Source organism: Populus nigra, chromosome 10 (assembly GCF_951802175.1).
Source record: "Populus nigra chromosome 10, ddPopNigr1.1, whole genome shotgun sequence".
Taxonomy (NCBI): domain Eukaryota; kingdom Viridiplantae; phylum Streptophyta; class Magnoliopsida; order Malpighiales; family Salicaceae; genus Populus; species Populus nigra.
This window is the reverse complement of record NC_084861.1, coordinates 10,696,497-10,724,203: the sequence shown is the minus strand read 5'-3', so window position 1 is coordinate 10,724,203 and position 27,707 is coordinate 10,696,497. Positions and strand designations below refer to the sequence as shown.

Sequence of the window (27,707 nt, the reverse complement as noted above, 5' to 3'; positions counted from 1 at the left end):
AAATAAGTGCATATACTAGCCAATTGATTACTCTTAATTAAGGAGCAAACAACCACTATAGATTAAGTTTATATTTAAGCTTCCAATACACTGACAAGGTAAGTAACATACAAGGTTGTTTTTGTCAAGATGGTTTTGTAAGGGAATGCCAGTGCAGGGTTTTCTCTGTAGCAATTTATTTATTTATTTGCTTTCTGTCAAATGTAATAATATATTTTTAATATCTGTACCAAAAGCAAGGAAGGTGGAGAGAATCCAGAAATGCTCTCCATTTATTTAAAATTTCCCCTCAAAAACCTATATAATAAAACAACAACAAGTACTTCTTACTAGTAATATATTATAAATGGGAAAATAACAGAAATGTATAGTGAGAGAGAGCTAGAGAGAAGTGAAGAGAAAACGCAGAGAATAAAAAGAGACCGGATGTTGACAAATTTCATGTCACTGTTATTAGAAGGTCGTTTGTTTGTGTAAAGATTTCTTATCTGGGATCTCTCTCCCCCCCCTCTCTCTAGAATAAATAAAAATACAATCTCTCTCTCTCAAAAACCATTCTTTTCTTTTATATTTGTTTTAGTTGTTGAGAGAGAGAGTGGCCCAGTAGATCGGAATCTTCTCTCTTTTGTTCAGTCTGGGGAAGATCTAAGCTTCTTTAATGGAGTTGCAACAACACCCACTTTCTTATTTGTCGTGTTATTGTGACTTTTTATTGGTTTCTTTTTAAGCTTATTTTTTGGGTGTGTGTTTTGATAGTGTCAGTCTCTTGGACTCTTTGAATTTTTTCCATGATGTGGAGGTAACTGTCGAATGATTGAATCTATGGGGATTCTTGAGGAGATGAGATAATAGGATGTGGGTCTGAGGTAATATTTATTTTTTGCACTTTCTTTCTGTATAATTTGATTTATTGTTTTTTATTGTTTGGTGACTTGGTTAATTGGGTTTTAATTTATTTCATGATTTAATTGATAATTATTTCTTATTTTTAGTCTGATAAATTGTTGGGATTATGACCTTTTCCATTTCCTTTATTGTGAGTGTTTCTCTCTCCCTGTGTGTGTGCATGTTTCTCTGAATTTTGTTTTTTTTTTTTATATATAGTTTTCTGATGTTTCTGGATTGTTTTGAAGGGTAATTTGATTTGATGGGTTAGTTTACTATTTTGTATGATAGATTCTGTTGCTGCTATTTGCTGATACGCAATGTTATTTTAGATTGAATTAGTGAGGGATCTGGTGTATTACCTTTTCGGACTAATTAGGCTTTTATATGTTTATCATAGTAAATTGAAGTGAATATACTTGAATTTTCCTTGTTGATCAATAGGGCTTATTAAATTGACGTTATTTTAGGTTTTTCCTTAAATCTAGCCATTTCTGTGAATTTCGGTTTCCATGTAGATATTTGGATATCTGGAATCTATGGTGATGGACTATACATACCCTGCTTTTATATGTTCCGTGCTTATTAATTTTTTTAGCTGCATTAGCTCAGAACATTCTATCTTTGGTACAAATGGCCAGAAGGATTTGTATGCTTTCTATTCATTTTAGCTTTAGAGTGAAGAAGGAGACCTGTCAATGAGTTGAAATTGAATTCTTTTTTAGGAGGTATAGTCATGGTGTCTTGATGGTATCTTGCTCTCTTCTAACTTTGGCCCTTCTGCATCTGTATTTATGCTTGTGTGATGATTTGTATCTTTAGAAAATTGTCAAGGCAAGAACAGGTGTTTACTGCTTGCGCTTTCTCCATGGCTTTGAGTGGTATATGTCTTATTAGGAAGCCAACTTCATCTTCTTATATTTGAGGCCAGAAATTAAGGTGCTTGTGACTTACCGCAGTTGAAAAGAACATCTCATTGGCGGTCATCTTCTAACCTTTCTGTATGATTATGGCATGACATACATGATCTGTGAGAAAATAACTGCATGTTTTGTAGGTGGTCTTTTTTACTGTATACCTGGGCCATCTCCATTGATCCTTGAATCAAAATGAAATAGTAGAAATTGCCTAATTGTTTGGGGATTTTAGCATTTGAGCAATTTGAGTGATCATGGACAACCATTGCATATTCAGCGATCATGTACAATTTATTGGCAGTTAAATATAATTGTTTTGAGGTTTATTAAGAATCTTTTCTTTCTTTCTTTCCTTATCTAAGCAGTCTCTTATAGTTTTTTTCCCCTTTTATATGATTTTTTTCGAACTGTGGGAAGATAGTAATTTTCAAGAGATTGTAAGCGGCAAAAGTTTCACTCTGTCTAACCCTCTTTAGAAATTTATCTGTAGTTTTTCAGTCCTGGGAAAGCAGGGTTAGGTGAATTACTGCGGCATGCTTTATATAAGACTGTAAGCACACCTGTCATTAAGTATGTCAGTTCCTTCCCTGTAGCTCGGGGCTGCCTAATCTACTTCATCTTAGTAATTGTGTTCACGGCATTTTTTATGGTAAATATGTTAATTAATGGTCATTTGAGACAAGTATTCCTGCTTTTAGGAAATAACTTTCTTGATGGCTGTAGTATGCAGACTTTTTGAACTCTTCGCCCTTCCTTAACTGTGGTGTTTGATGCCTAATAACCTGCATGCCTCACTGTTTTTTGAAAGAACCTTCATTTGCTTTTCTTACTGCTGATCAGAAAAAGACTTAACTTGATTAAGCAGTGCGGCCATTGATCTATGCCTTTTTGTCTAGATACGTCAGTGTATGTTAAAGTATTTACACTAATGGTGCTATGACAATTGATGAATGGCCAAAGCTTGTAAATGCATGTTGCACATGTGGATCTTTTTATTTTTGGGTTGATTATGACATTATCATTGAATTTGTAACACCATGATTGTCAAAGGTCGACTCTTTGTCAATGAATAGCATTTCCTTTTGTCTACCATAACAAATTTGTAGAGAAAATCCGTGATCTTTCCTGTTAAAGTTCGCATATCTGCTGCTAAATGATAGTTTCTTTGATGGTTATGTTTTTCACATTTGCTTCATATCTTTGATTGTTTGCCAGGAATGGGAACAAAAGTGCAGTGTGAAAGTTACTTCCCAGGATATTTCTCAATGAGGGATCTTAATGAGGATTCTAACAGTTGTAGCTGGCCCCTGTTCTATGGAGATAAAACCTTTACAAATGGGCAGCATTACAATGGTCTCTTGCCTAGGGTCATTGCAGATGCTTATCCAGGGAACGATAAGGACGTAGTAAAGCAGACAATGCTTGAGCATGAGGCCATATTTAAGAGACAGGTGCGTTTCATTTTAAGTCAAGTGATGTGAACTGTATACCATTTGTATGCTACAAACCTAAAACTTTCTTTCTTCCCTCTGTTATCCAGCTCCGTGAACTTCACCGTATATACAGAATACAGAGGGACTTAATGGATGAAATTAAAAGGAAAGAACTACTTAAAAATCAATTGCCTGTTGAGACATCATTTTCATCTAGCCCTTTAGCTTCCCAGATTACATCCGAAGATGCTCGTAAATGGCATATCCTTAGTTTCCCATTGGCAAATTCAATATGTGCCAGACCATCCACATCAGGCATTGAAGATATTCATTCTCCTTTGAGCTCTTTGAAAGGAAGCAGTGCACAAGCTAGTCCCTTGCCATCTCAAAATGGTGGAGCTTCAAAAGATGTGGAGATTCTAGAGTCCAGACCATCAAAGGTGAGAAGAAAGATGTTTGATCTTCAGCTTCCAGCTGATGAATACTTAGATACTGAAGAAGGGGAACAATTAAGGGATGAAAATGTATCTGGAATTTCAAGTTACGTGTCCAACAGGAATCCTAAAATTGCATCTCAGAATGAAAGAAATCTTTTTCTTGGCAATGGTGGGAAGAATAATTGCCAAGGAGATGCATCAAGATCTGAGTCATGTTTAAGGAGCCCAGTTAATGTGGGTGACTTGAACAAGCCTATCGAGGTTGAAGAGGCAAATGCTTCTGCATATGTTGATATTTTAGGTTGCACCTCCTCCCAAGCAGTGAGCCAAGGACATGAACTAGCTTCTAAGCCAAAACAAGAGCTTCTAGGTTTTCATAAGGAAAGTTCAGCAAATTTCCATTACAGGAGTGACAATGGGACTCTCAACAGTCCACATTTGCAACATAATGCCAACGGAAAATGCTGGTTTCCGCATGCACTTGACTCAGGTAAGGTTTCCTCACAAAATTACGATTTAGTTCTTTGGTTTCATTCAAAATCTTCATTACACCAGCTTTCATTATTGTAAGTTGTGTTTATTTGTTTATGGTGGAGCTAGTGAATATCATGCACAGATATTTTAGGAATTGTTTGCTGTTTTCCATGTAAAGTTTTCATAACTCGTACCAAATAAAAAGGTGGCATAATGATAGAGAACCTTATATTTAGTTCTGGAAACTGAAGCGCCCCCCCCCCCCCCCCCCCCCCAGAAGCTTGTCATGGATTGATCTACCTTTTGAAAAATGGTTTTACTCACTGGCAAGTTGGTTAGGCAAACTATAAGTTCGCTGAAGTTTTTTTCTTTTCGAATTTAGCATTTTTGGCAATGTTCTTGCAATTGTTTCCTTTGGTTCTATTGACTCTCATATGTTGCTGTCTCAATTTGCAGGGCACAGCAAAAATAATTTGAAGTCTGCTTCTCCAGAAAAACCTACCTCTTCCCAGCCAATGCAAGTTCTGTTTAGTAAAACTCATGAATCTCCTACCTTTTTTCTAACTGATCAAGGCAAGATTGATCTGTTGAGAGAGCGAACAGCTCGTAGTTTAGAACTTTCTGAAAGAAATCATGAGATCTCCCATAGTAACTATTCAGAGTCAGTTGTTGCTTCTCATATACCCAGCCCATATCCAATTGGTCCTCCTTCTGAAGTGGGAAAGTTCTGGCGTCACTCTGTTTCCTCCAAGTCTGCTGTTAGCTTAGGCCAGAAATCAATGTCAGTTCAAAAGCACCCGTATTTGAATTCATCTGCAACTTTGAGTAGGAGCTCACAGTCATCAACTCAGAGCCATGGGTTTTTAGGAGACCAATGGAATTATAACAGAAATTCTACATCTAACCCAAGCTTTGTTTGTGAAATGCCCAACCAAGATGGATTTTACCATGGGTCCTCATCAGGGTCCAAGGAACCATCAGTTCACCTTCCTTCAGGAAACTATGAGTATTGGAACTGTGCTGGTACTAACAATAGAGCATCTGGGCATTTCATCAATCACAGTTCAGCAAACTTCTACAAGAGTCCAAATTGTATGGACTCGAAGCTGGCTAGGGATGTGAACTTGAATGCAGTGCTTTCGAACAGCTCATTGAACAAGGTGGCACACCAGCAAGGTATTGAAGTTATAGATTTAGAAAGAAAGCATGAGGATCATCTCGCAGCTTTGCCTTGGCTTAAAGCTAAGCGTGCTTGTAAGAATGAGGGCACCAAGGGGATGGATTTAAATATGGGGGAATCGACTTTCTTATCTTCTCTGAATCAATTACAAGATAAGAGTGAAATTGGAAAGGTTCCTAATCAAATAGCTGTTCAGAAAATGAATTTGGCTTCCTGTCCTAATGTTGTTGAGACCAGTGTGATTCAAGGTAGCGACTCAAGCTGCAGAAAAATTCTTGGGTTTCCAATTTTTGAAAAGCCTCATATTCCCAAGAATGAGTCTTCTTCCTTCACCTCTTCTTCTGTGGCCCTTCCTCAGCTATCTGAAGAAGTGGAAAATAGCAAGAAAAATAAGGTATTTGATATAAACTTACCTTGTGATCCAGCTGTTCCTGACTTGGCTCAACAGACTGCAGAAGAAATTGTGGTTGTTGCAAAAGAACCAGCTACAAAAGTTGCCAATTTCAGATGCCAGATTGACTTGAACTCTTGCATCAATGATGATGAAACTTCTCTGATGCCTTCTGTTCCAGTCTTCAGTGCAAAGATTGTTGTAGGAATAGATTTGGAAGCCCCTGCAGTTCCTGAGATTGAGGAGAATATCATTTCCACAGAAGAAAAGGCACATGAAGCGGCTTTACAGTCAACAGAGCACAGAGTTGAAATCCCAACGGATGAACTTATCAGAATAGCAGCCAAGGCAATAGTTGCCATTTCATCAACTAGTTGCCAGAATCATTTGGATGACGCCACTTGCAATCTGCGTGAAGCTTCTATGACGGACCCTCTTCATTGGTTTGTGGAGATAGTTTCATCTTGTGGAGAGGATCTAGAGAGCAAGTTTGATGCTGTTTCAAGAGCCAAAGATTGTGATGGTAATTTGGAGACATCATGGGAAGTAATTGATTACTTTGAGTCGATGACTTTGAGATTGACAGAGACCAAGGAAGAAGACTATATGCCCAAGCCTTTGGTTCCAGAAAACCTGAAACTGGAAGATATAGGAACCACTCCTGTACCGACACGAACCCGAAGGGGCCAGGGAAGAAGAGGAAGGCAGCGGAGGGACTTCCAGAGGGACATTCTTCCTGGCCTTGCCTCACTCTCGAGACATGAGGTGAGAGAAGATCTTCAAACATTTGGAGGGATGATGAGAGCCACAGGTCATCCTTGGCAGTCAGGATTAACGAGAAGGAACTCTACTAGAAATGGTTGTGCAAGGGGGGGACGGCGCTCGCTGGTTAGCCCCTCACCTCCAGTGACCGCAAGCCCACCTTGCACTCCACTAATTCAGCAGCTTCATAATATTGAAGTGGGACTGGAGGACAGAAACCTAACAGGGTGGGGGAAGACAACTAGACGCCCCCGCCGGCAAAGATGCCCCGCAGGTAATCCTCCATCCCACCCTTTAACCTAATTACAGGAAGAGACTTTCATTTGTCAATTCATAGTTTATAGAGGGAAGCAGAAAGTTTGTTTCTATGACGCTGGGGATTGAGCTGTTGTGATCGATTGGGGACTCCTTGTACATTTAGCCCATAATCTAGGTCCCCTTGATTCTGTCTTTGGGTGGTAACCAACTTTGTATTATTCATAAATAATATTGCGTGATTTCTTCCAGGATGTATACCAGCATTCTTGAGCTGTGTATGCGCATTGAATTATTGAACAGTCCTCGGATAGATTACCTCAGGAATGTTCAAACAATTCAACGTTTTTTTTTTTTAAGTGAAACATGCCAACCGTAATTAAGTTTTTTGAAATACCTAGAAATACTTGTACTCTAATAGTAATTGGGGGGTAGGGTATCCTCTAAGGAGAGATTTTCATGCATGGAGGGATACAAGTTTCTCAAAAACTATGCGTCTATGAAGCACCATGCTATTGCCGGTTTAACATTTAACATCATCACGCATCTACAACAATACACTGCAACAGCCCCTGCGAAATAAATTGAGAACTAAGAGATTATTTTCTAGATCTCCAGGCCAATATTGGCTAGTCAATTAGGGGGCCAGGATGTATATTAAATTATTAATGATGGTTGGGTGCGTATGTCATGCCACAAGGCACAAGCACGTGTAGGGAACAAAAGGGCAGAAGCATCCTTAAATCGTGGGTTGTTGGCTTGTGATAACAAGAAGCGGTTCTATGTGTAGTATCTGATTGCACGCCTTTTTATAGATACATCGGTGATTTTTGTTCCGAATCTCTCCCACCTGGGCTGATATTCTGATACAAATAATAAAAGGTGAAAGCTAGTTATTAGTTGTGGTTCTGTCGATTCTATTTATCACGCAGATGAATGCCACGTTTTCATTAAATTTTATTTGAATTGCTGATGTAACTAAGAACAAACCTTGTTCTGAGGTTCCTAAATAACTGCTCTGTTCTGTAAGATAACTTCAAACAAGATGCTAATTAACAAATGTTTTTTTGTTGTTGTTGTTTGTAAGGGGAGAAAATGAAAGAAAGAGAGAAAATAGACGCGCGAGGAATACACGTGTGGGGAACGTAGTGGGTCGGAGAAGGAAAAAGGAAAATTGTTTGAACAGAGCCTAAGCTTTTGGAGGCAGCAGAAGAGTGATGCGTGTTGATGCTTAATAGATATGATGTTGGAGCTGTCTGAAAGGAATGGATGATCACATCAACCTGTTCCCCACAAAAATCTCCATGTCTGTCTGTGGTTATCCTAAACAATATATGTGGTTGTCATAATAATAATAATAATAATAAATCTTTAAAATTTATTACATTTAGAAATGGTTTGCGGGACAGGTAAATTGCTAATTTTTTTAACAATATACAAATTGATTTGATATAACATCATCAATTTAATAAGTATTTTTTAAAATAAATCGGTTTAATTTTTAATCAATTTAATGTTAAATGATAAAAATAAAAAATATCAATTAAAAAAGATAAAAAAAATTGAATCAATTAGGTTAACCCACTAAACTTGCGACTCTTGTCATGAGATCGAAATAACCTTTTAGAAAGTAAACCAAAATAAATCATGAATTTTAATTCATGATCAACCAATATTAAAAGATGAAGATAAAAAAATATCAATTAAAAAAAAACTCAAGTTAAATTGCCAAACTTGTGACATTGTTTATAAAACCGAGCTAATTGTGTATAAAACAAACCACAATAAAATTATAAAACTTAATTTTTTATAAATTAAATGTTAAAGTATGAAATTAGAAAAAGAAATGTAGATTTAGAAAAATAAAAAAGCAAAAATAAAAAAAATATTATTGAAATGAATAATATTTTGTAAGATGGTGCACAATAAAGGCACCACACCACCTCTTTTAGTTCATTGTTAGTAACTAGACTATGATGCAGATTAGATTAATTTTTTTAATGTAAAAAAAATTTAAGTATTGTTAACGTGTTTTTTAATATGAAAAAAAAAACTGTGGGGGGTGATCCTGTATGCCACGGTCAACTTGACGAGTTAAAAAACAATTCAGATAACTGTAAAAAATATAATATGACTAAATAAAATTAAAGACGATATTTTTTTTTTAATATTGAAGTGAAAATATATTTGACTGACCCAGATTTACCTCGATTAACTTGTCAAATATGCGACCCATATTAAGGGATTAAGATAACCCTTTAAAAAGCAAATCAAAACAAAATATAAAACTCAATTTCTAATCAACTCAATACTAAAAGATGAAATTAATAAAAAAAATTCAAGAAACAAACAACTCGATTAAACTCAAGTTAACGTGCTAAGCTCGCAATTTAAGTTATGCAACTTAGGTTATGTGATCGAGTTAACTTCATAAAAAATAAATCAAAATAAATTATAAAATTTAATTTTTAATTGACTTAGTATTGAGGGATTAAATTGAAAAAAATTCAATTAATACAAAAAAAATAACTTTAGTCAACTTGTGTTAACTTATCAAACCCGTGATTTAGATAATAAAACCATAGTAATTTCATTGAAAGCAAACTAAAAGAAATTCTGAAATCTAATCCTAAATCAAGCAAATATTATAAGTTTAAATTAAAAAAATAAAAAAAATTAAATGAACCCATAAAATTCATAACTTAACTTGCTCGTGAGATCAAGGAAAACAAACCCATTGAAGAATGAAAATAAAAACATAAATTCCAAGTAAACAGTTATTTGCGAGTAGGTTAAAAGTAAATTCCCTCCTTGGTTTATGTGTTAATTTTCACCAAAACTCCTTTCCTCCTTGGTGTGTTTTGGCTTTTCTGCATGGCGATACGAAACGATCCTTTACCAATTGTTTCGTATCGTCATGCAGAAAAACCAGAACACACCCAACTTTCGAGTGCTGCTGCTCCTCCTTGTCTGTCCTTTTCTTGTCATATATATATATATATATATATATATATATATATATATATATATATATATATATATCCACTTTGTTCCTTATTTGATAAGAGAGCTCGCATTGCATTCCTTCTTGCCCCCTTGTGTTCTTGTTTATCTATTCTTTATTCCACTTATTTCTCTCTTAATTTTTTTATAGCAACGAGATCCTCTCCACTCATATCCTTCGTTTTATATTATTAGTATTAAAACTTAAAATATCATTTCTCCTTTCTACCACCCTTCACGAGGACAGGCCACAGGCCAAAAAATACAGAAAAGAAAACGAAACATTTGACAATTGAATAAGATCCATGTTGACTCGACTCTTGGCATCTACTAGCAATTTTTACATATATATATTTCCTTATTTTCTTCTCAGAATTCCCAGTTCTTTCTCTTTTTCGAAGATAGATTTTTCATCTACCACCAGCTTGGTGCCTGATCTTACTGCCTTTCTCCCCAACCAAGGACTGGGCCTATCGAATCTGACATTTACTCCATGAATGATTTAGTCAGTCCTCTGCTTAAAAGTAAAACAACTGGGTCACAACTGCAAATAGTCGTGCCATAGTGGCTCAATATTTCACTTTGTTGAAATAAGATCCCTTATGCGAGGTCTCATCTAATCCAAACTCGTAGCTATAAAACAAAAATGGTGAAACTAATCCCTCTTTTCCACAAACAAGCGTATCTGCAAAAAAACAAAGCTTTCTACCTTGAATGGAGAAATCCTCCTCTATGCGCACCATCAACTGCTCTTAGAGTTAGAACACCCACCTTATGTACACCACCAAGACATGCCTCTGCCCCAATACCCTACAACTTCTTCCAAACCCATCCTTTCGCCTTCTGGGTCTCCGCGAAAACATCGAAACTCTCATGGAAACGCACGCTTGCCTCATTGTTCAGGGCCTCACTCGGGATCTTTCTCGCAGCACCAAATTAATTAACTCTTATGGTTCTTTTTGCCGTGTTGATTTTGCACGCTTATTGTTTGACTCAATACCTGACCCGGGTTTTCTTCATGGAAAGCGATGATCAGATGGTATTTTTGAACAATGTGTTTTGAGAGATTATTAGGTTCTATAATCGCATGAGAATGTGCTTAAAAGATTGTCATGATTTTGTTTTTTCCCATGTTTAAAAGGCCTGTAAGGAAAGTACACTATCAAATTGTCAAGTTAGGGAATCCTGATAGTTCTGTGTCGACTGGTCTTGTTGACATGTATGCCAAGTGTGGAGACATCGACTGTTCTTGTGCCGTGTTTGATGGAAATCTTGATAGATATGGGTTACTTGGAGCTTCATGGTTGCTGGCTATGTACGGAACAATTGTGCTCAAGAAGGGTTAGTTTTATTTAATAGAATGAGAGAGGAGTTGATTGAAGCAAATCCAATTACACTATGGAGCTTAGTTACTGCATGTAAAAAGTTAGGAGCTTTGCATCAAGGGAAGTGGCTTCATGGATACTTGATTAAATGTGTTTTTGAACTTGGTTCTTACTTGGTGACAACCCTTCTAGACGTGTATGCAAAGTGTGGAATCATTAGAGATGCGAGGTCTGTATTTGATGAGCTGTGTGATATTGATCTCATCTCGTGGACAGCTATGATCTTCGGGCGCACCCAGAAAGGCTGTTCCGAGGAGGCTTTGAAGTTGTTCATGCACAAGGAATGCGCCGGTGTCTTGCCTAATGACGTTACCGTTGCAAGTGTGTTTTCAGCATGTTCAGTCAGTTCATGGTCTGAGTATTAAAAGCTTGGGTCACGGGAGCCTATTGTCACAAACTCTTTGATGGATTCTTATGCCAAATGCCAAATTAATTGATATGCTCGTTTTATATTTGAGACAGTTTCAGATAGGAATTGGTTGTCTGGAATTCCATTATTTCCGGGCTTTATCAGAATGGTTCTGCATACAAAGCCCTTGAACTGTTTCGCCAAATGAGGACGGGATCTGTCTTACCTGATGCAGTCACGCTAGTTAGTGTCTTGTCAGCTTGTGCTTCCCTTAGTGCTCTCCAAGTCGGTTCTGCTTTTCATGCTTACACAGTAAAGAGGGGTCTATTATCCTCTCATGTTTATGCTGGCACTGCACTTTTGACCTTTTATGCCAACTGTGGGAATGTTGAATCTGCTCGTATTATTTTTGACGATATGGGCAAGAGAAGCACTGTCACATGGAGTGCGACGATTTGTGACTACGAAATTCAGGGGGATGGTCGTGGATCCATTTCAATTTTCGGTGATATGTTGAAGGCAGAGTTGAAACCCAATGAAGAGATCTTCACATCCATCTTATAGGCATGTAGCCATACAGGGACGGTTGGGGAAGGGTGGCGGCTTTTCAGGACATGTCAGGATTACAAGTGCTTACAATGAAGCATTATACATGCTTGGTTGACCTGTAGCTCGTGCTGGCAGGCCTGAGGAAGCCTTGGGCTTCATTCAGAAAATGCCAGTTCAACCAGATGCTAGTTTGTTTGGAGCATTTCCTCATGGATGTGGACTACATTCAAGGTTTGATCTTGGAGAGGTAGCAATCAAGAGGATGCTAGAGCTCCAAACTGGTGAAGCTTGTTACATTGTGCTAATGTGCAATCTGTATGCTTCGGATGGAAGATGGAATCAGGTTAAGCAGGTACGGGAGTTGATGAAACAGAGAGGATTGATGAAAACTTCTGATTGTAGCCTGATGGAGATGGATGGTGACCACTTCTCCTTTTCTACAGTTGCTTCCCTTGCATGGGCCATGCATCGATGCCATGATGTACATGGAATTGCACTGAAATAAATAGAGCTTTGCCATCTTAAAGATGATTGAAGATGGTCATTGGGGAAATGCTTGACGATGAGATCTATGTTGATAGTTTCTTGTCTCTCGAGCAATGAGCTGGAGCTGCATGGTGAATGCGGATACTTGCGTATGGTGCATTCACAGGAAATCTTTCTGTGCTCTTGTTGTATCATTGATGTGATGATTTTACTACTTCCGGTTCTTCAAACATGGCCATCAAGAATTTTGATGGGTTACCTTTGCTGTAAGCAATAAGAGAAAAGGTAAATACACAACTACCAAACCGAGGGGTCAAGTCTCCTTGGATGTGCCTTACATATTTGGTACGAGCTTTGCGAGTTTAATTAAACAGATTTTCTTTTGATGAATGTAATCAAAGATTGAAAATTATATATACACAGTTTTACTACGTAGCTGGTTTTCTTGGTCAATCATTGGCTGCTGTTGTTTTTTCTTACTATGATCCACAAAATCGAGATCATCCTTTACAGCATTGATCCACATTTGACTTGGACAGGGAATGAGGCCATTGTTGGTGGGATGTCACCATGATCCACATTAATTCCTGCCAGGGCAATTTTTTTTACCTAGATTTCACCACTTTGCCAGAAAGGCAATACAAATACAGAAAAGTAAAAAAGACAAAAAAAGACGGTGACGAAAAGTTTGAACTAGAGAATTATAAAGTTGATTCTGATTTTATTTTATTTTTTTGCATTTCAGAAATCTATTAAGAGGAGAGTAAATTGCAGGACGCATGTGCAGAGATTTTTCTAGATTAAATTGTAAACATTTTCATATTCTCTCAAGTATGGTCATCAGAAAAGATACTCTTTCATAGGAATTTTCATCTCAAGGAAAAAATAAAATTCACTGCAGGTATAGGGAGATCAAATTCACATCATTGCTTTTTAGTCAAGTTAAATTGCACTGTACCCAGGAACCTTCTTATAGCCTGAACGCTCCATAATATCTCTGGTGTTCTCACGAGCAGCCCAGTTTCCTATTTCTGCGTAGATATTAGATAACAAGGAATAATGCCCGGTATCACTTGTCCTGATCTTCAAGAGATCCTTTTCAATTCCTGGGATCATGTCCATCCTCTGGTGAATTCGACAGCCATTAAGTAAATTACCCAAAACACTAGCATCTGCAGGAAATGGCATTGAGTTGATTATTTTGTAGGCTCCGTTGACATCACCAGCACGGCTCAGAAGGTCAACCAAACAAGCAAAGTGTTCTGAGTTTGGTTCAACGCCAAAATCTCTCATCAGGTCAAAATAGAACTTTCCTTGTTCCACAGATCCTGAATGACTACATGCTGATAGGATATTCATGAAGGTAATATGATTTGGTTTTATTCCCAATTCTACCATTTGATTGAAGAAAGTGATTGCAGCATCAATACGACCATGCATTCCATATCCAGAAATCATCGCACTCCATGACACCACACTCTTTTCTGACATGCTATGAAAAACACCTTCGGCAGTTCGAAGATCTCCACACTTTGCATACATATCAGTTAGAGCAGTTTCTATGTAAAGATCCTTCTCTACACCATACATAATGAGTTTGTGGTGAAGCCATTTTCCCTTTTCAAGACATACCATGTCTGCGCAAGCTTGAATTGCACTTAAGAAGACCACATCAGTTATTTTAAGACAATTGTGGTACATTTGATCAACGAGATGAATTGCCTCTATCGAATTACCACTCTGAACGAACCCAGAAATAATAGAATTCCATGCCACACTACTTTTTTGTTTAATATCATTAAATATCATGTATGCTGAATCTGAGAAACCACACCTCGAGTACATGCCAATTAGAGCATTCTTGACAAACTCACCCAAAATGCATCGTTTGATGGCATAACCATGTATCTGACGCCCAAGCTGTAATGAACCCACATTTCCACAAGCAGATATCGCACTTGACAGGCTAAAAAAATCCAGCATTAGTCCTCGTTTTTGCATCTGCACAAATAATACTAGTGCTTCCTCAAACAACCCTTGCCTAGCATTTATCGATAAGAGTGTGTTCCATGACACAACATTTCTCTCCCCAATTGCAAGAAGAACCTTCTCACAATAACCTAGTTTACCACATCCAGCATATAATTCAATTAACACTGGCCCTAGACAGTCATCTTGGAATGTCATACCTTTCTTCAATGCATAACAATGAATTAATTTCCCTTCTCTAAGCCAGCTTAACCCAGAACAAGATTTAAGAACCCCCATTATGGTAATCACATTCGGCTCCACTTTCAACTCTAGCATCTTCACAAAAATCTCAAAAGCTTCTTTAAACCAACCGCTTCGATTATAACAGTAAATCATTGAAGTCCATGAAATAAAAGTCTTATTGGCCATATTTACAAAAATTCTATCAGCACTATACAAATCATCACATGAACTATACATCTCAATAAGGGAATTATCCAACGCCTCACAAGTGTCAACTCTCCTTCTAACGATATAACCATGTATGGACTTAGCTAGCTTCAAAATGCCCAGTTTAGAACAAGCCTCAGTGACACTTAACATTATAACCCAGTCCAATTTAACACGTTCATTTACCAACAACCTAAACATCTCCAACGCTTCATTTGCCTCTCCCTTATCAACATAACTAGAAATAATCGAACTCCACGAAACCAAATCTCTGACCGGAATATCATCAAACACCTTCCTTGCATCAGTTAAGCAACCTAATTCTCCATACAAACCAAGAAGTGAAGTCTCAATAAAAGGATCGTTATCAAACCCACATTTAATTATCCTCCCGTGAACTTTTGCACCAATAAACATGTCCCCAAAACCAGCACAAGCTCTCAAAACTGAAGGAAATACGAAATTAGTAATTTGAGCTTCATTGCATAACATCTTGTTGTAGAGTAAAATGGCTTCTTCAAAACCGTGAGACCAGACATGGCATTTTATAAGGACACCCCACATGAAAGAATCAGGGTTTTGATTGGTTTCGAAGACAAGTGTTGAGGATTTAATGGAACCCATTTGAGCATAGGACTCGATGAGTTTGGTGGAGGCTTGGGCGGTGTTGGAGAGATTAGTGACTACAAGGTGGGCATGGAGTTGGTTTAATTGTCTTAAGGTTTTGCAGGACCTGAAAAGGGGCATATAGCGTGTCATTCTGCTTCTTTGTTAATAAGCAGACACAGCATTGTCGATTGTGTAAGAAGCGATGCAGAAGTTAGAAGACCGAGCAGGTAGCAAACAATGATTGGTTATATGGGCCACGACAGAAAGGGTGCTCTCCCGCTATGAAATCAGTGGAACAAGAAAGCAGAAAGCAGATTGATTAAGCGAAAAGCAAGCTGTGGAATCAATATATTGTATTAGCTTAGATTCGGACCATTCATAAATCATGCTATTATATCTTCACAAGACAACAAGCAGCAGCAGCAGCAGCAAAAACGTTTATTATATATAGTGCCTGTAGTTTATTGACATTGATTAATTAGTATTTATACTATAAAAATAATTAATTTTGCCATTTGACATCATTGACCATCTTCGATATAGTAATCTTTTTATTTGAAAATTACCTTCTTTTCAAATCAGATTTTCCCAATATCTTTTTTTCTCCTTTCTTGCACTCTATTTTTTAAAAAGAGAAAAAAATAAATTTATTAGAAAATAATATATAATTGACAGAAAGACCAAGTTGCAAGCATATTAAAAAAAAAACATAGTTTGTTAAACTACAAGGATTAGTTAACTAATTGAGTTAAACTACAAGGACTAAGTCATAATTAAGTCTATTTTGGTTCTGAACGAATAAAAAACACAAGAACAACATGTTTCTACTCTCTAATGTCTACGAAGAACCTGAACCTCAAGGAACAAGACGAGGCAGGGAAAAGAATATAAGCCATATACAAGTTATTGCTAACACATGATCTAAATCAAATCACATCTGAAATTTCCAGCAAAACAAGTGAAGATAGCGGCATCAAATCATACATGACTGAGATAGATTGAAAAATTCCACAAGCTTTTCAGCTCCATGCCTCCATTCTCAAAATCACGTGGACCAGAAGGCAGCACTCGCCTGCTTAAGCACGCCGCCACCATTATCGTCATTTAAGGCGTCGTTTTGGTATTAAAATAGTAATAGTTTTTTAAAATATATTAAAATAATATTTTTTTGAAATAAATATCTTAAAACAATCTCAAAATATAAAAAAATAATTTAAAATAATAAATAAATAATTCTTTTTTAATTTTTTTCAAATATATTTTTAAAATGCAAAATCATATATACTCAATATTGATCAACCGGCACTTCATGACTGACGAGGCCTATTGTACTTTTCACGCAGCTGCTTGATTAGGATAAAATCTCCTGGTGTCTCCATCCCATAGAAAAGAAACGATGTATAGGGATGATCAAACCTTTCCAGCACATTGATCATATGCCTAAAAACAATCAAGTCAAACAAGCCAGGGGAATGCTTCATTTTTTAATCAACAACTTGACTTGCCATATCCGGTTTCTCAGGAGCAACCAAATTTTCCTCAGGAACAACTGAGACATCAGGGAAAGAAAAGCTAGCATGCAGCTATGGAAGTTTGCTATAAGGCCAAGATCCAAACTCACTGGAATCATGGAAACATAAAAAAGAGGGAAGTACGAATTGTTGACACATCGCAACAGGATAAGCAACTCCTAATCTTTTATATTTGCACTTTGATTCTTCTCACGTAAGAGACTCTATACGGCTGCGGCTGTCTGTAGAATTCATTTACCGAGTCCAGAATTATAACATTCAGTTCTAAGGATGTGCTCCCATGGCATAAATGCATCTCTACAGATTCTTTTCCTGTACATTCAATGCAACTGAACCTCATAAAGGAAGTGACAACAGATGAAAGATTTAAATGACGGTGTGGAAGCCAAGCTTACATCCCAAAAGTTTTGTGCCTCACTTTCTGCCCTAAACAAAATGCATACTGTGCATTTTCATATGCCAGAGCTCTAGCAGATGCAGCAGAAGACTCTGCTTCCAGTTTTGAAACTTGATCTCGTAATCCAGCTGCCACTGCATAATTCTCGTTCTCAATTGCATTCTGGACATCTGCACTGCAAGTAAAGAAGCAGAAGCAGTCTAAACATATTCTAGTTGAGCCAGTAAAATGCAACATAAGAAATCCCACAAAAAAGTGAAGATTATTGTTCCCGTCTCGCCATCAATTATTTTTCTTGCTCCTAAAACGATGAAGATTTATAAATATGCTGAGTGGATGATATATCATTTTCTTTTCATTGGACAATAAATAAATAAAAATATTAGCCCATAAATGAGCTAGGCCCAAATAAGAAAATTTTCAGCTTCTAAACACGTCTCCATGGGCCACAGCATGATTACTAGGAAACAACTCATAAAGATCCCTCCATGGGCTGAATGTCCTTAGTTCATCTAGATTCAGAACCGGATCCTCAGTTGGAGCTTGGGCCTTACGCTTATAATGTTTTTTTCTTTTTCCCTGAACAGAAGCCTGTGATCTTCGGGTTCCATCCTCTTCGCAGTGAAATTTCGATCTCGGTGTTAAAGAAAGTATGATTTGCTTTTGAATTTGTTTAAACATGTTTGTATTTGAATTTTTTTTTTACTTTTTTATGTTGATATTAAAAAAATATTATTTTAATATACTTTTAAATAAAAAATACTTTAAAAAATAATAGGTAAAAGAATCTCAAACATTACCGGTAACTCACCCACCTTCCACAGCAGCTTACATACATTTTATAGAGAAGCATCCAAAGATAACAAGGGACAAGCTAGCTTTTATTTCCATTGTCAAAAGCAATCATTCATTGCTCAACAAATAAAATAAACAAATGAGATGCTATTTATACATGTTTCAACACCAGATGCAACCCCGATTAAAAAAGAAAGAAAAACCGCTGCAATTTTTACGAAGGCAACATCAAATGCACCTTCGGAGGGGGGCGGGAAGAGAATTAAAGAAACCACAATCTAACTTGCAAAATCACGTGATGAAACTGTATCTCTGATGATGCCTACGGTCGATGATACACATATTTTGTTCTGGGGTCCACAATAAGACCCTTTCCTCCATTCACTTCTAAATCGTGCCTGCATACATCACATCAACAGTTTATAAGAAACTTCGTTTGTCCACTCCATCCTTGCAACCATACACCATTATCAGGATATGCAACGATCAACACAAACAGACAGCAAGGGATATGAATTGTAAGAGAAGCAGCAAACTCAACTGGAAAACAAAGTCAGGGATGGTCAGCTGCTCACGAGGTACATATCTGAACAGTTGCACGAGCCGATCAACATACACCACTTTCTTCCAGATCTAGGAGTCAAATTCAAGCAGTAAACTTGCAAAATAGATTCAGATTTCAATTGACAAAAACTCAAATAAAAATACATACCACTTTATCAACAAATACTTGCAAAGCGAAAATTGTGGCCTTCAGGTGAAAATTTGGGTGAAGAACATATATAGCCTACAAAGTAGATGAGGGGGTCAGATCTAAGAAAACAAATATATGCAATTACAGAGGTGAACATATATTGCATACATGCAGATTTCGCTGGTGTTTCCGAGTGAGTATTTGCTGTAATCTTCGTATCCATCCCAAGTCTGGTTGACTGTTTATCAAAGAGGCAGGCACGTATAAAATGAGGAAAGCTGACAGTTTCAGAAAGATGAACTTCAAAAAAAATATTATAAACCAGCCCAGACAAACAAAACCATTCCCATAAACTTGAAAACAAAAAAACAGGTGGAATAACAAAGCTCCGGTCAATAACCCATTTGTACAAAGAACAAATATCAAGAGTCATATGATTATCTTCTGATAGAGAAAATTCTGATCAAATTCTCCATAAAGGTACCAGTATGTGGCCAAGACAAGGATGGTGGGCAATTCCCACAATCCAAGTAGAAACTCAAATAAAGAACTTGAAAATTCCTGATCTATCCAAATCCTAATTGAAAATTCCTGAGCTTTATGAATCCAAATTCCTGATTCCAAGAATATAATTCTGATCAAATTCTCCATAAAGGTACCTCTTTGTGAGCACATGTCTGGTGACAAACAATCACCATAATCAGGGAAAAGGAAAAAAAAAGCCAAAGGTAATCCCACATTTAGAGCAAATGAGGAAGAAAAAAAAATCAGCATTGAGCAGAAATATCATTGACAAATGTTTCAATTCTCCCACTTGAGCAACAAATCATCTATTGTAAAGACAAAATTTCAAGCAAACGTAAGTGTGTAGTTTAGAAAGTCAGCCATGCAATACTTACACTTGCAAAGAGGCTGCAGAGTGGAAATACACAATCGTATAAGGCTTCTGTATCAAGGGCTCAAATTCCTGAAATTTAACAATCCAGATAATGTTAGGCTAAATCAACAGCAAAGTCAAGAAAATTATAACAGGATAAGAATAAGGATATCTGAAGACAGGATTGTCCAAGATCAAGAAGCTGATAAGTGAGAATAATAAAACTAGAAAATGAACTACCTTTACCACATGAAGCACAAATCTTTCTAGATCAAGACATCGCAGCAAAAAATGCGCTCCCACTACCACCATCACAGGACGGCCCTCGCTGTCTACCCCACCACGGTAACTAGAGTAGCAAGAAAAGATCTAAATTCAATTATATGCAATCTGAGATCATAAACACTAAGCATTAATGAAAGTGATAGATGCTGTACAATGAAGGAAATGCAATTCATGCAAAAGGTTATGTAGCCAGGTGGACTAATTCATAATGAGAAGATCTGAATGTAGAGGCTGCAAAAAGATAATTCAGAGCCACAACCAATGAACATTACACCAATCACGTTGATTCAACAGGAATCAAATTAGGCAATGCAAAGTTTGCCTTTAAAAAGAAAAGGAATTAAAATCTAAAGTGCATGCAAATGAAGATGTACAGATGCTTACACAATTTTCATCTCTGCTATTTCAGAAAGATTAAGAGAATTTGCTTTGGCTAGGTATCTTGAATGAAGAGAATATTCTTCAGCGGCTGACAATGGAGGGCCTCCAAGATCACCGAATCCAAGCATTTTGGCACAATTCCATCCACTCTGTGCTTGAGCAGTCTTTTCCCATTGCTCCTTGCGTCTCTGATCTGGATCCTTAATTACGGACATGAAGGCAGGATCCAAATAAGAATCCAAGTACGATGAATTCCTGTAAAATGGAATGATTGATTAGACGAGCATGTGTGTGAGTGTCATATTCAAAGAACCACTGTATGAGATTAACACTTCAAGAAAGAGCATATTCTTTTTGAGAAAATCCTGAGCATTAGCCATTGTACTGTTCATTCCATTTAAACACAAATATTCAAAATTAAAAATAGTAAGAAATAAAGTGTAGTGATCTAAACTGAAAAGTGACCATCTTAAACAAGAAAAAGGAAAACAAAACAGAAAAGAATGTTTAATTTGTATTGCAATTAAGTCAACTGACCTTCGTACCAAGCCAACATCAATGACAGGAAGGTCCGCTGGAGGTTGGGAAGGTCTCGGAATATTTTTCTTGGGCAAAGGCTTTATTCTGATTTTGCGCTCATCTATTATTGTCTCGCCATTCTCATCCCCAACATCAGCAGGAAGTTTTGAGACGGCCACCTCCTCTTCATGTTTATCTCGAGGAAAGTACAATGGAAGCAATCTACATTGGAAAATGGTAAAAGGAACAATGACCACAGTTGATAGAATTCTTACAAAATAGTGGTTACATAAGAAAAATATAACAAATGTGACATGTCTCAACTGAGGCATCATTATTTTATTTAAAGAAATGACAAAATGTGGATCTTGCCCTAACTAGTTTGGGCTATGGCTCAAATTCAGTTGGGTTGTAGCCATTTGTGCATCGCTAAGGTAACAGAAAGGAACATAAATATAGAAGCACCTTTTATATATTTCAGTATCAGTTGATGTGGTGGTACAAAAAACAACAGCTGTAATCTTATTTTTCTGCTTCTCAAGGAAACGCCGGACGGTCCCTGAACAAAACCAAACAGGAAATCAATTAGATGACAATAAATCACATAAGAAACATTCAGCTCTCCAAACACAGACAATATCAGAAATATACACAAAAATTTATAGACATGGGAATAAATGAATGAGTTTATGTGCATGAAGTGCAAGTTATTGTGTTATTCCAGCAAAACAACATAAATTCTCTCTGATAGCTCAAATGGATAGACAATATTAATTTACTAACAATAAGAAAAAAATTCCCTGGATCGATATTAACATGCACATTAAGCACTAGAGAGATAAACAAAGAGCTGTAGTGAAAGGAAAATTTCTCACTTATAGCCACATGTGCGGCTGGTTCACGCGGATAATTTTTAGACTCCATATATATACAGCCCATAGCGATGCTGCATTTGTATGTCAAGTTAAAGTTAGCTCAGTGTTTTTAAAAATCATAAAAGCACAATAAATGAACAGAAGACCAGCAAATAATGGAATTACAACCTTTGAAGCCCATTCTCAATGAGAAGCTCCAGGCAAGAGCGGTAGCAGTGACTCAAAGCATTCTCTGCAGCAGTATGATATTTCATTGCGTATTTGGGACCAACAGTATGGATAACTCTCCTGCCATGATATTAAGCAAAACATTAGCTTCTATTTCAAATAACAAAAAATATATAAATTAGAGCTACCAAAAAGAGAACCTGATGTAATGCAACAAATAAGTTGGAAGGATTCAACAAATATCAGACAAAACATTAAGGACAAGAAATGGAAAGCAATTTAAAGAAAATATATATTGATATTGCAGAGTGTGCAATATGTAAATATGGTAAATATGAGTCATCAAGCATGACTTTTGAAGAAGGAACACAAGCTTAGACTGAAACAACAATCAATCTGGAGAAGCTATTGTTAATTCTCCACTATAACTGGGTTCCCCACTATAATACAGCGTTCATTTATCTTGACTCATTCCATGAATAAGAAACAAACACTAATGAAATGACACAGATGCAATCCGTCTGAATAAAACAACAACCAACAAGAAAAGAGCACACTAAAGCATACAAGCGATATACCAAATTTCTCCATTGTCAATTCTTGAATCATGGGCAGGTTAGAGAAATGGAACACAGGATAATAAATTTTTGTGATATAATGCAAAAATAAATTAATGCTTCGTATCAAGTAGAACATGCCAGCATGCATACCTAGCTGGAAGGTCATATGCATTAGTAACTTTTGCCATCCCTGTTCGACATCCACCCTGACCACACACAAATGCATGTCAAGTCAGTCCCACTCTTGTATTTTCTTATCTCCATAAAAATGACCTAATAATCAAACAAGCTAACTTTAGCAACTACAAGTGTTTTGAACATATCTAGAATTGCCCCGGAGTATGAATACAGATTTACTGCAGTAAAATTTGTATTGTTTATCAACTATCTTTGCATGATAAGGAGCTTGTGTGCGCGCGCGCGCGTGTGGTGTATGGATCATTAAAAATCCTTGTAACTGGTGTTCATAAACATGACATATAACCTCCACGTCAAATGAAAATATTCAAATATTAGCAGCTGGCAACCAATTGACATCATACCAGTGTTGTGCATTCTTCTGCAAGACCAGGTCCAGCTGCTGCATGCAGACCAGGGCTGCTGTGTGCCTCATCCAGTAACTATAAACCATCAATTAGAAGGAAATTAGAGAAGATATAAGTGAATTGCTGGTTCCTTGGTTTTCATGTTTGAAAGCTCGATGCAATTAAAAAAAGGGTTTGAAATGCTACAGCAATGCAATTTACTAAGGATGCTGGAGCACACAGATTAGTGATGGATGCACCAAGAGGAGAAGGTGAATTGGCTTGGTGGTCCCTTTAAGCATAGAGTCAAAAACAATTTCTCAACATCAGCAGCAAGCATATAACTCATAGATCAAGTGCATCCACTGAGGACAAAGATAAAACAATTATGGTGCTCTAAAGCATCGTATTATATCAGGTGCAATGGGAGCTTAAAAGATTTTCCATGATCCAAAAAGAGAGTTCACATTCCTTAAAATCTGAATATGAGCCCCACAACCAAACCACGGAAAAAAAATTCAGATTGCAGGTTCTAAAATTCAGATGTCATTGTAGAACATGTGGAAGCTGTTGGTTCAAAGTCTCATATTATATCAGGTTCACCAAAAACCAAACTCCACTAGCTATCCAAACCTGCTGCAAAAGTAGCAAAAGGTTTCTTCAGACATTCCACTTTCTAACCATAGATGTCAAATCTAGATAACCATAGATCACTTGGGTACAAAAGGTAAAAAGTCAACAATCATCAGTTCCAAGGATAGCACTGCTAATGCAGTTCAACCAAATAAAGGGGAGTACCCAACATTCACCTCATTTGTAGAATTCACAACAGCATCCACCTCAAGATTCCAAGGGTTGCCCCTCCATAAATATATCTTTGAGTTGATCTCATGATCAACTGGGAACCTCGATACCATCCCACAGCTACTGCTTTCCCCCTCAGAAGGTGACGTTAAAGGATCAGGGAAAAATGGATTTGTAAATGAAGGGTCTTCATTATCATAACCGAACGAAGATCTACTCTCAGCATCACTCCATCGCGGAACTTGATCCAAAGTCACAACGGAATCCCCATTGTCAGTGGGCGATCCACCTCGGGTTGTTACAGCCGCAGGCACACGTTGGTACATTTTCTGTGGCTACTGATTAAATTCTCAGTTTCTGAAGCTGTTGGGCTCCTTGACCCAACAACCACCTACTACAATTTTTTGTTTACAAAATCACACTAATGGAATAATTCCCTGAAACAGGAAAACGCAAAATCAAACTCAAAATCCAAATCATCACATCACATATACAGATAAATGAAAATAAGATCAGAAATTCCTATCAAAACTAACAAAAATAGACCTAATCACATTTTGCTCTACATTTTAAGCAATTAAATTCCTTTTAAAAAAAGTCTGCTATAAAAGCTGAAGCTTGCGACCCAATAACACAATTCGTAGTAATATTACTCGTAGGTAATAGAACAGCAGAAAATCCTCAATTTCTATCCATCCAATTCAACGCTTGATCAAATCAATTAATTGCAGCAAACAGCTAAAAACAAAGAAGAATTTTAATGTCACCTTCAGTCAAGTTTTATGCTTTGAAAACCTAATTTTTAAATTCCGCGACGAAAATTGAGTAAAATAATCGATTTTATAAAGAAAATCTGAGGGAAATAAATCTGAAAGAAGAGAATTTTACGTACCTTTTAGGGATTGGACATGGTATTTAATTTTTATTTATTGAGTTAATCAATCATCTGGTTCTGTGTTTTTTTTTTTTTTAAAGAAATTGGATGGGAATTAGGATCGCTGGCTGCCTGCCTTGGTGAGCTTACAACATGCAGAGCTCATCTGGCTAGACAGACAACGAATTGGTGGGTCAAATTTCAAAATCACTCCTTCATCTTCCTCTCAATTCCATTTAAGGACATCCATTTTGGGTCAGCTTCCGAACTTTGCAAGTAAGAATACTCTTATAAATTAAAATTAAAATTAAAAGAAACTCTAGCACACGTAGAGAAACACTGTGGATTCACAAATCCACGGTGTTTTTTCTACTTTATACCTTGCAATACAAAATTGATGCCTTGGAATAGGATAGGATGTTTTCATCTTTTTACATGGACACAAATATTTTTTAAAAAATTATTGGTGACATAAATGTTTTTTTTTTTGCTTTTTTAAACAGTGGAATTACTAAAATAATATTTTAGGAATTTTTTTTTTGTTCAGGAGCTTTATCATAATTTCCTTTAAAAATGAACAGTGAAAAATACCCTTTAATAATTTAGAAAAAAACAGTGTCAAGTGATTTTAAAACTTCCTTCAAAGGGTATTTTTGTCTTTATATCTTGATTTTTTTGTTATTTTCAAGTGAAGTTAGGGGTATTTGTTTTCTTTTAATAACTTAAAAATATTATAAAAAAAAATGTTTGCACGTGACAAACACTCGACGGCGATTGAATGCCATCTGCGCTGTGTGTGGCCGCATTCTACAGTCAAAGTTAGCTTTCATCGTTTTTTTAGAAGCGTTTTTTCCTTACGGTGCGGTGCAGTCTGGTGGAAAAGTTTTTTTTTTTTTTTAAATAAATAAATTTAAATGCTTTTTTCTTTGTAAGAATTTTAATCGTAGAGGTGTCGAAAAAAGAATCCTCAGAATAATTCATTTGTTTGTATCGATTCAATAAATATGCTCCTTTAAAAATGTTTTGGTCAAACTTTATCTTGTATTTATAAAACCCAGGTAATTTAATTTAATTAGACTAAATTACATTAAATTATAAAATCAATCCTAACTAAAACTTGGGAAGTTCTTAAGAATTCAAAAATTAAACTAAATTACATTAAATTATAAAATCAATCCTAAATAAATAATTTTCTCCAATACTCGGTCATCAAGCCTTTTAAAACACTTAACAGATAAAAGTGAATTTTTGAAAAAAAAAATCGAAATGTTTAAGGAATGAGAAATTCAAAATACTCACATAAATTATTTTAAAATACTTATTTATTAAATTTTGGGATATTTTTAAGAAAACGAAAAACAAATTTTGCAAAAAGTATAATCATTTAAAATATTTAATAAATAAAAAATTCTCACCAATTAAGATTTATGAAATAAAAATAAAAAAGATTTGAAAATTTCTAGCGAGTGATGTTTCTGAAAAAAATTCATTCGCAACATACACACTGTAAAAAATACATGAAATAAAATTATATAGAATGATGGAAGGCAACTAAGGCACCGTTTGGGAACGCGGCTGCGGCCGCGGCCGCGTTCCCAAAAAATTTGAAATATATATTTTTTTTTTACTAAAATTTAATATGGTTTGTACGTTTTGGATCGTTTTGATGTGCTGATGTCAAAAATGATTTTTAAAAAATGAAAAAACATCGTTGGCATGCATTTTGACACGAAAAGTTATTTGAAAAGCACCCGCAACCATACTGCCAAACACGCTCTAACACCATTAATCACGATCGAGCTTTCAATGACTTACTTCTTTTTATCCTGGGCCAAAGGCCCAGCCACGAAAGAAAACTGTTACACATCCTCACTGGTCTAAGCCCCCTCACTCCATAATAGAGTCTGCAGCCTCTACGAAAAATACGGCGTCGTGGCTTAGAGTAACACCGAGATCGTCAAGACCATCTGCACTGTAAGGTAGTCTCTCAGTTTTCTCGTGCTCAGTGGCCAGTTGATATACGCATTGTCACCTCCAGCAGAAGTTTCGTAATTCCCAGACTCCAGGCAAGCTTTAAACGAACATCCACTGCCCGTGATTCTGCCTTACCGCTTATAATAAAACATGACTATAAGAAAAAAATCAAAGACCATGGAAGGTAAATGATATGTACTAGAAAAATTATAGTCGTTAAACTCGACTTAATTTGGTAAATTAATTTAATGATATATTTTTATTTAAAGTTTGACTCCTAGCAATGTTTTTTTTCAAATCATTTTGAAAGTTGATTTGATAAATATAAACTTGTAATTCAAACAATGTGAAATATGGTTGGACCAATATTGTTTTGAATAAATTTTTAAAAAAGTTTAAATAACATTACTTTAGAACAATAATGGATTGACATATGGATCAACAAATTAATCTCATAAATTTACTATATGGATTTTAAACCATATCAGATTAAAAGTCATGGGAGTTAGGAAACTCTCTCTCTCTCAGTAACATGTATAAAAAAATAATTTTTTTTTAAATATGTTAAAAGATTTCATTTAGAGCCTTCATTCATCATATCATAAGCAGACTTTATTCAAATCTTATGGGCTGGACTCAGTTCTATTAAGACAGCCCTTTAAGTTGATGGACCTTTTCCTATAATGTTTTAAGTTTTTGGGCTTCTCTGTTTACAATGTGACGTGATGTTAAGTTGAATTTTGAAAAAACCTCAATGTTTTTCTTTGTATATAAAAAGGGTATTTAAAGGTATAATTGTTGTTATTTTTTTAAATATTTTTTATAAAATAATTATTTTTGATACGAATACATTAAAACAATAAAAAACATGAAAAAATAATTAATGTTAAGCAATTGTTTTCAAAATTTAGG

At 36.1% G+C, this 27,707-nt stretch overlaps 3 protein-coding genes and 1 pseudogene across 5 annotated transcripts; 2 read left to right on the top strand and 2 right to left on the bottom strand.

Moving 5' to 3' along the window:
• Nucleotides 1–241: 241 nt before the first annotated feature.
• On the top strand, nt 242–8,128 carry LOC133705243 (uncharacterized). The gene is made up of 5 exons (XM_062130385.1): nt 242–866; nt 3,018–3,253; nt 3,343–4,162; nt 4,603–6,753; nt 7,822–8,128. Exons 2-5 carry the CDS (start codon nt 3,020–3,022, stop codon nt 7,881–7,883), a joined length of 3,267 nt encoding a protein of 1,088 aa, XP_061986369.1. The 5' UTR covers nt 242–866; nt 3,018–3,019; the 3' UTR covers nt 7,884–8,128.
• Nucleotides 8,129–10,150: 2,022 nt separating this feature from the next.
• LOC133704841 (pentatricopeptide repeat-containing protein At2g03380, mitochondrial-like) lies at nt 10,151–12,937 on the top strand (annotated as a pseudogene).
• A 406-nt stretch (nt 12,938–13,343) lies between these two features.
• Nucleotides 13,344–15,952, bottom strand: LOC133704840 (putative pentatricopeptide repeat-containing protein At1g69350, mitochondrial). The gene has a single exon (XM_062129860.1). The coding sequence runs from the start codon at nt 15,684–15,686 to the stop codon at nt 13,449–13,451; it is 2,238 nt and encodes a 745-aa protein (XP_061985844.1). The 5' UTR covers nt 15,687–15,952; the 3' UTR covers nt 13,344–13,448.
• A 2,371-nt stretch (nt 15,953–18,323) lies between these two features.
• Nucleotides 18,324–25,102, bottom strand: LOC133705845 (uncharacterized). 3 transcript variants are annotated; one of them, XM_062131243.1, is made up of 15 exons: nt 24,840–25,102; nt 23,953–24,384; nt 23,162–23,239; nt 22,770–22,825; nt 22,060–22,179; nt 21,892–21,962; nt 21,482–21,575; nt 21,035–21,238; nt 20,501–20,752; nt 20,072–20,180; nt 19,854–19,921; nt 19,123–19,192; nt 18,973–19,047; nt 18,802–18,884; nt 18,324–18,658 (listed from the first exon to the last, which is right to left on the bottom strand). In XM_062131243.1, the coding sequence occupies exons 2-15, from the start codon at nt 24,271–24,273 to the stop codon at nt 18,583–18,585; spliced, it is 1,677 nt and encodes a 558-aa protein (XP_061987227.1). In that variant the 5' UTR covers nt 24,274–24,384; nt 24,840–25,102; the 3' UTR covers nt 18,324–18,582. The 3 variants fall into 3 exon arrangements, with proteins under 3 accessions (XP_061987227.1, XP_061987228.1, XP_061987226.1); XM_062131244.1 differs by having other exon boundaries at nt 18,802–18,880; XM_062131242.1 differs by having other exon boundaries at nt 18,802–18,893; nt 24,840–25,101.
• Nucleotides 25,103–27,707: the final 2,605 nt, after the last annotated feature.

Coding starts and splice junctions, on each gene's coding strand:
- LOC133705845 (XM_062131242.1), bottom strand. CDS start 24,273: ATGTACCAACGTGTGCCTGCGGCTGTAACAACCCGAGGTGGATCGCCC. Junction 20,753..21,034: donor GATGTTGGCTTGGTACGAAG/GTCAGTTGACTT, acceptor TCCATTTTACAG/GAATTCATCGTACTTGGATT. Junction 18,894..18,972: donor AAGTATTTGTTGATAAAGTG/GTATGTATTTTT, acceptor TTTGACTCCTAG/ATCTGGAAGAAAGTGGTGTA.
- LOC133705243 (XM_062130385.1), top strand. CDS start 3,020: ATGGGAACAAAAGTGCAGTGTGAAAGTTACTTCCCAGGATATTTCTCA. Junction 4,163..4,602: donor TCCGCATGCACTTGACTCAG/GTAAGGTTTCCT, acceptor CTCAATTTGCAG/GGCACAGCAAAAATAATTTG. Junction 6,754..7,821: donor CCGGCAAAGATGCCCCGCAG/GTAATCCTCCAT, acceptor GTTGTTTGTAAG/GGGAGAAAATGAAAGAAAGA.
- LOC133704840 (XM_062129860.1), bottom strand. CDS start 15,686: ATGACACGCTATATGCCCCTTTTCAGGTCCTGCAAAACCTTAAGACAA.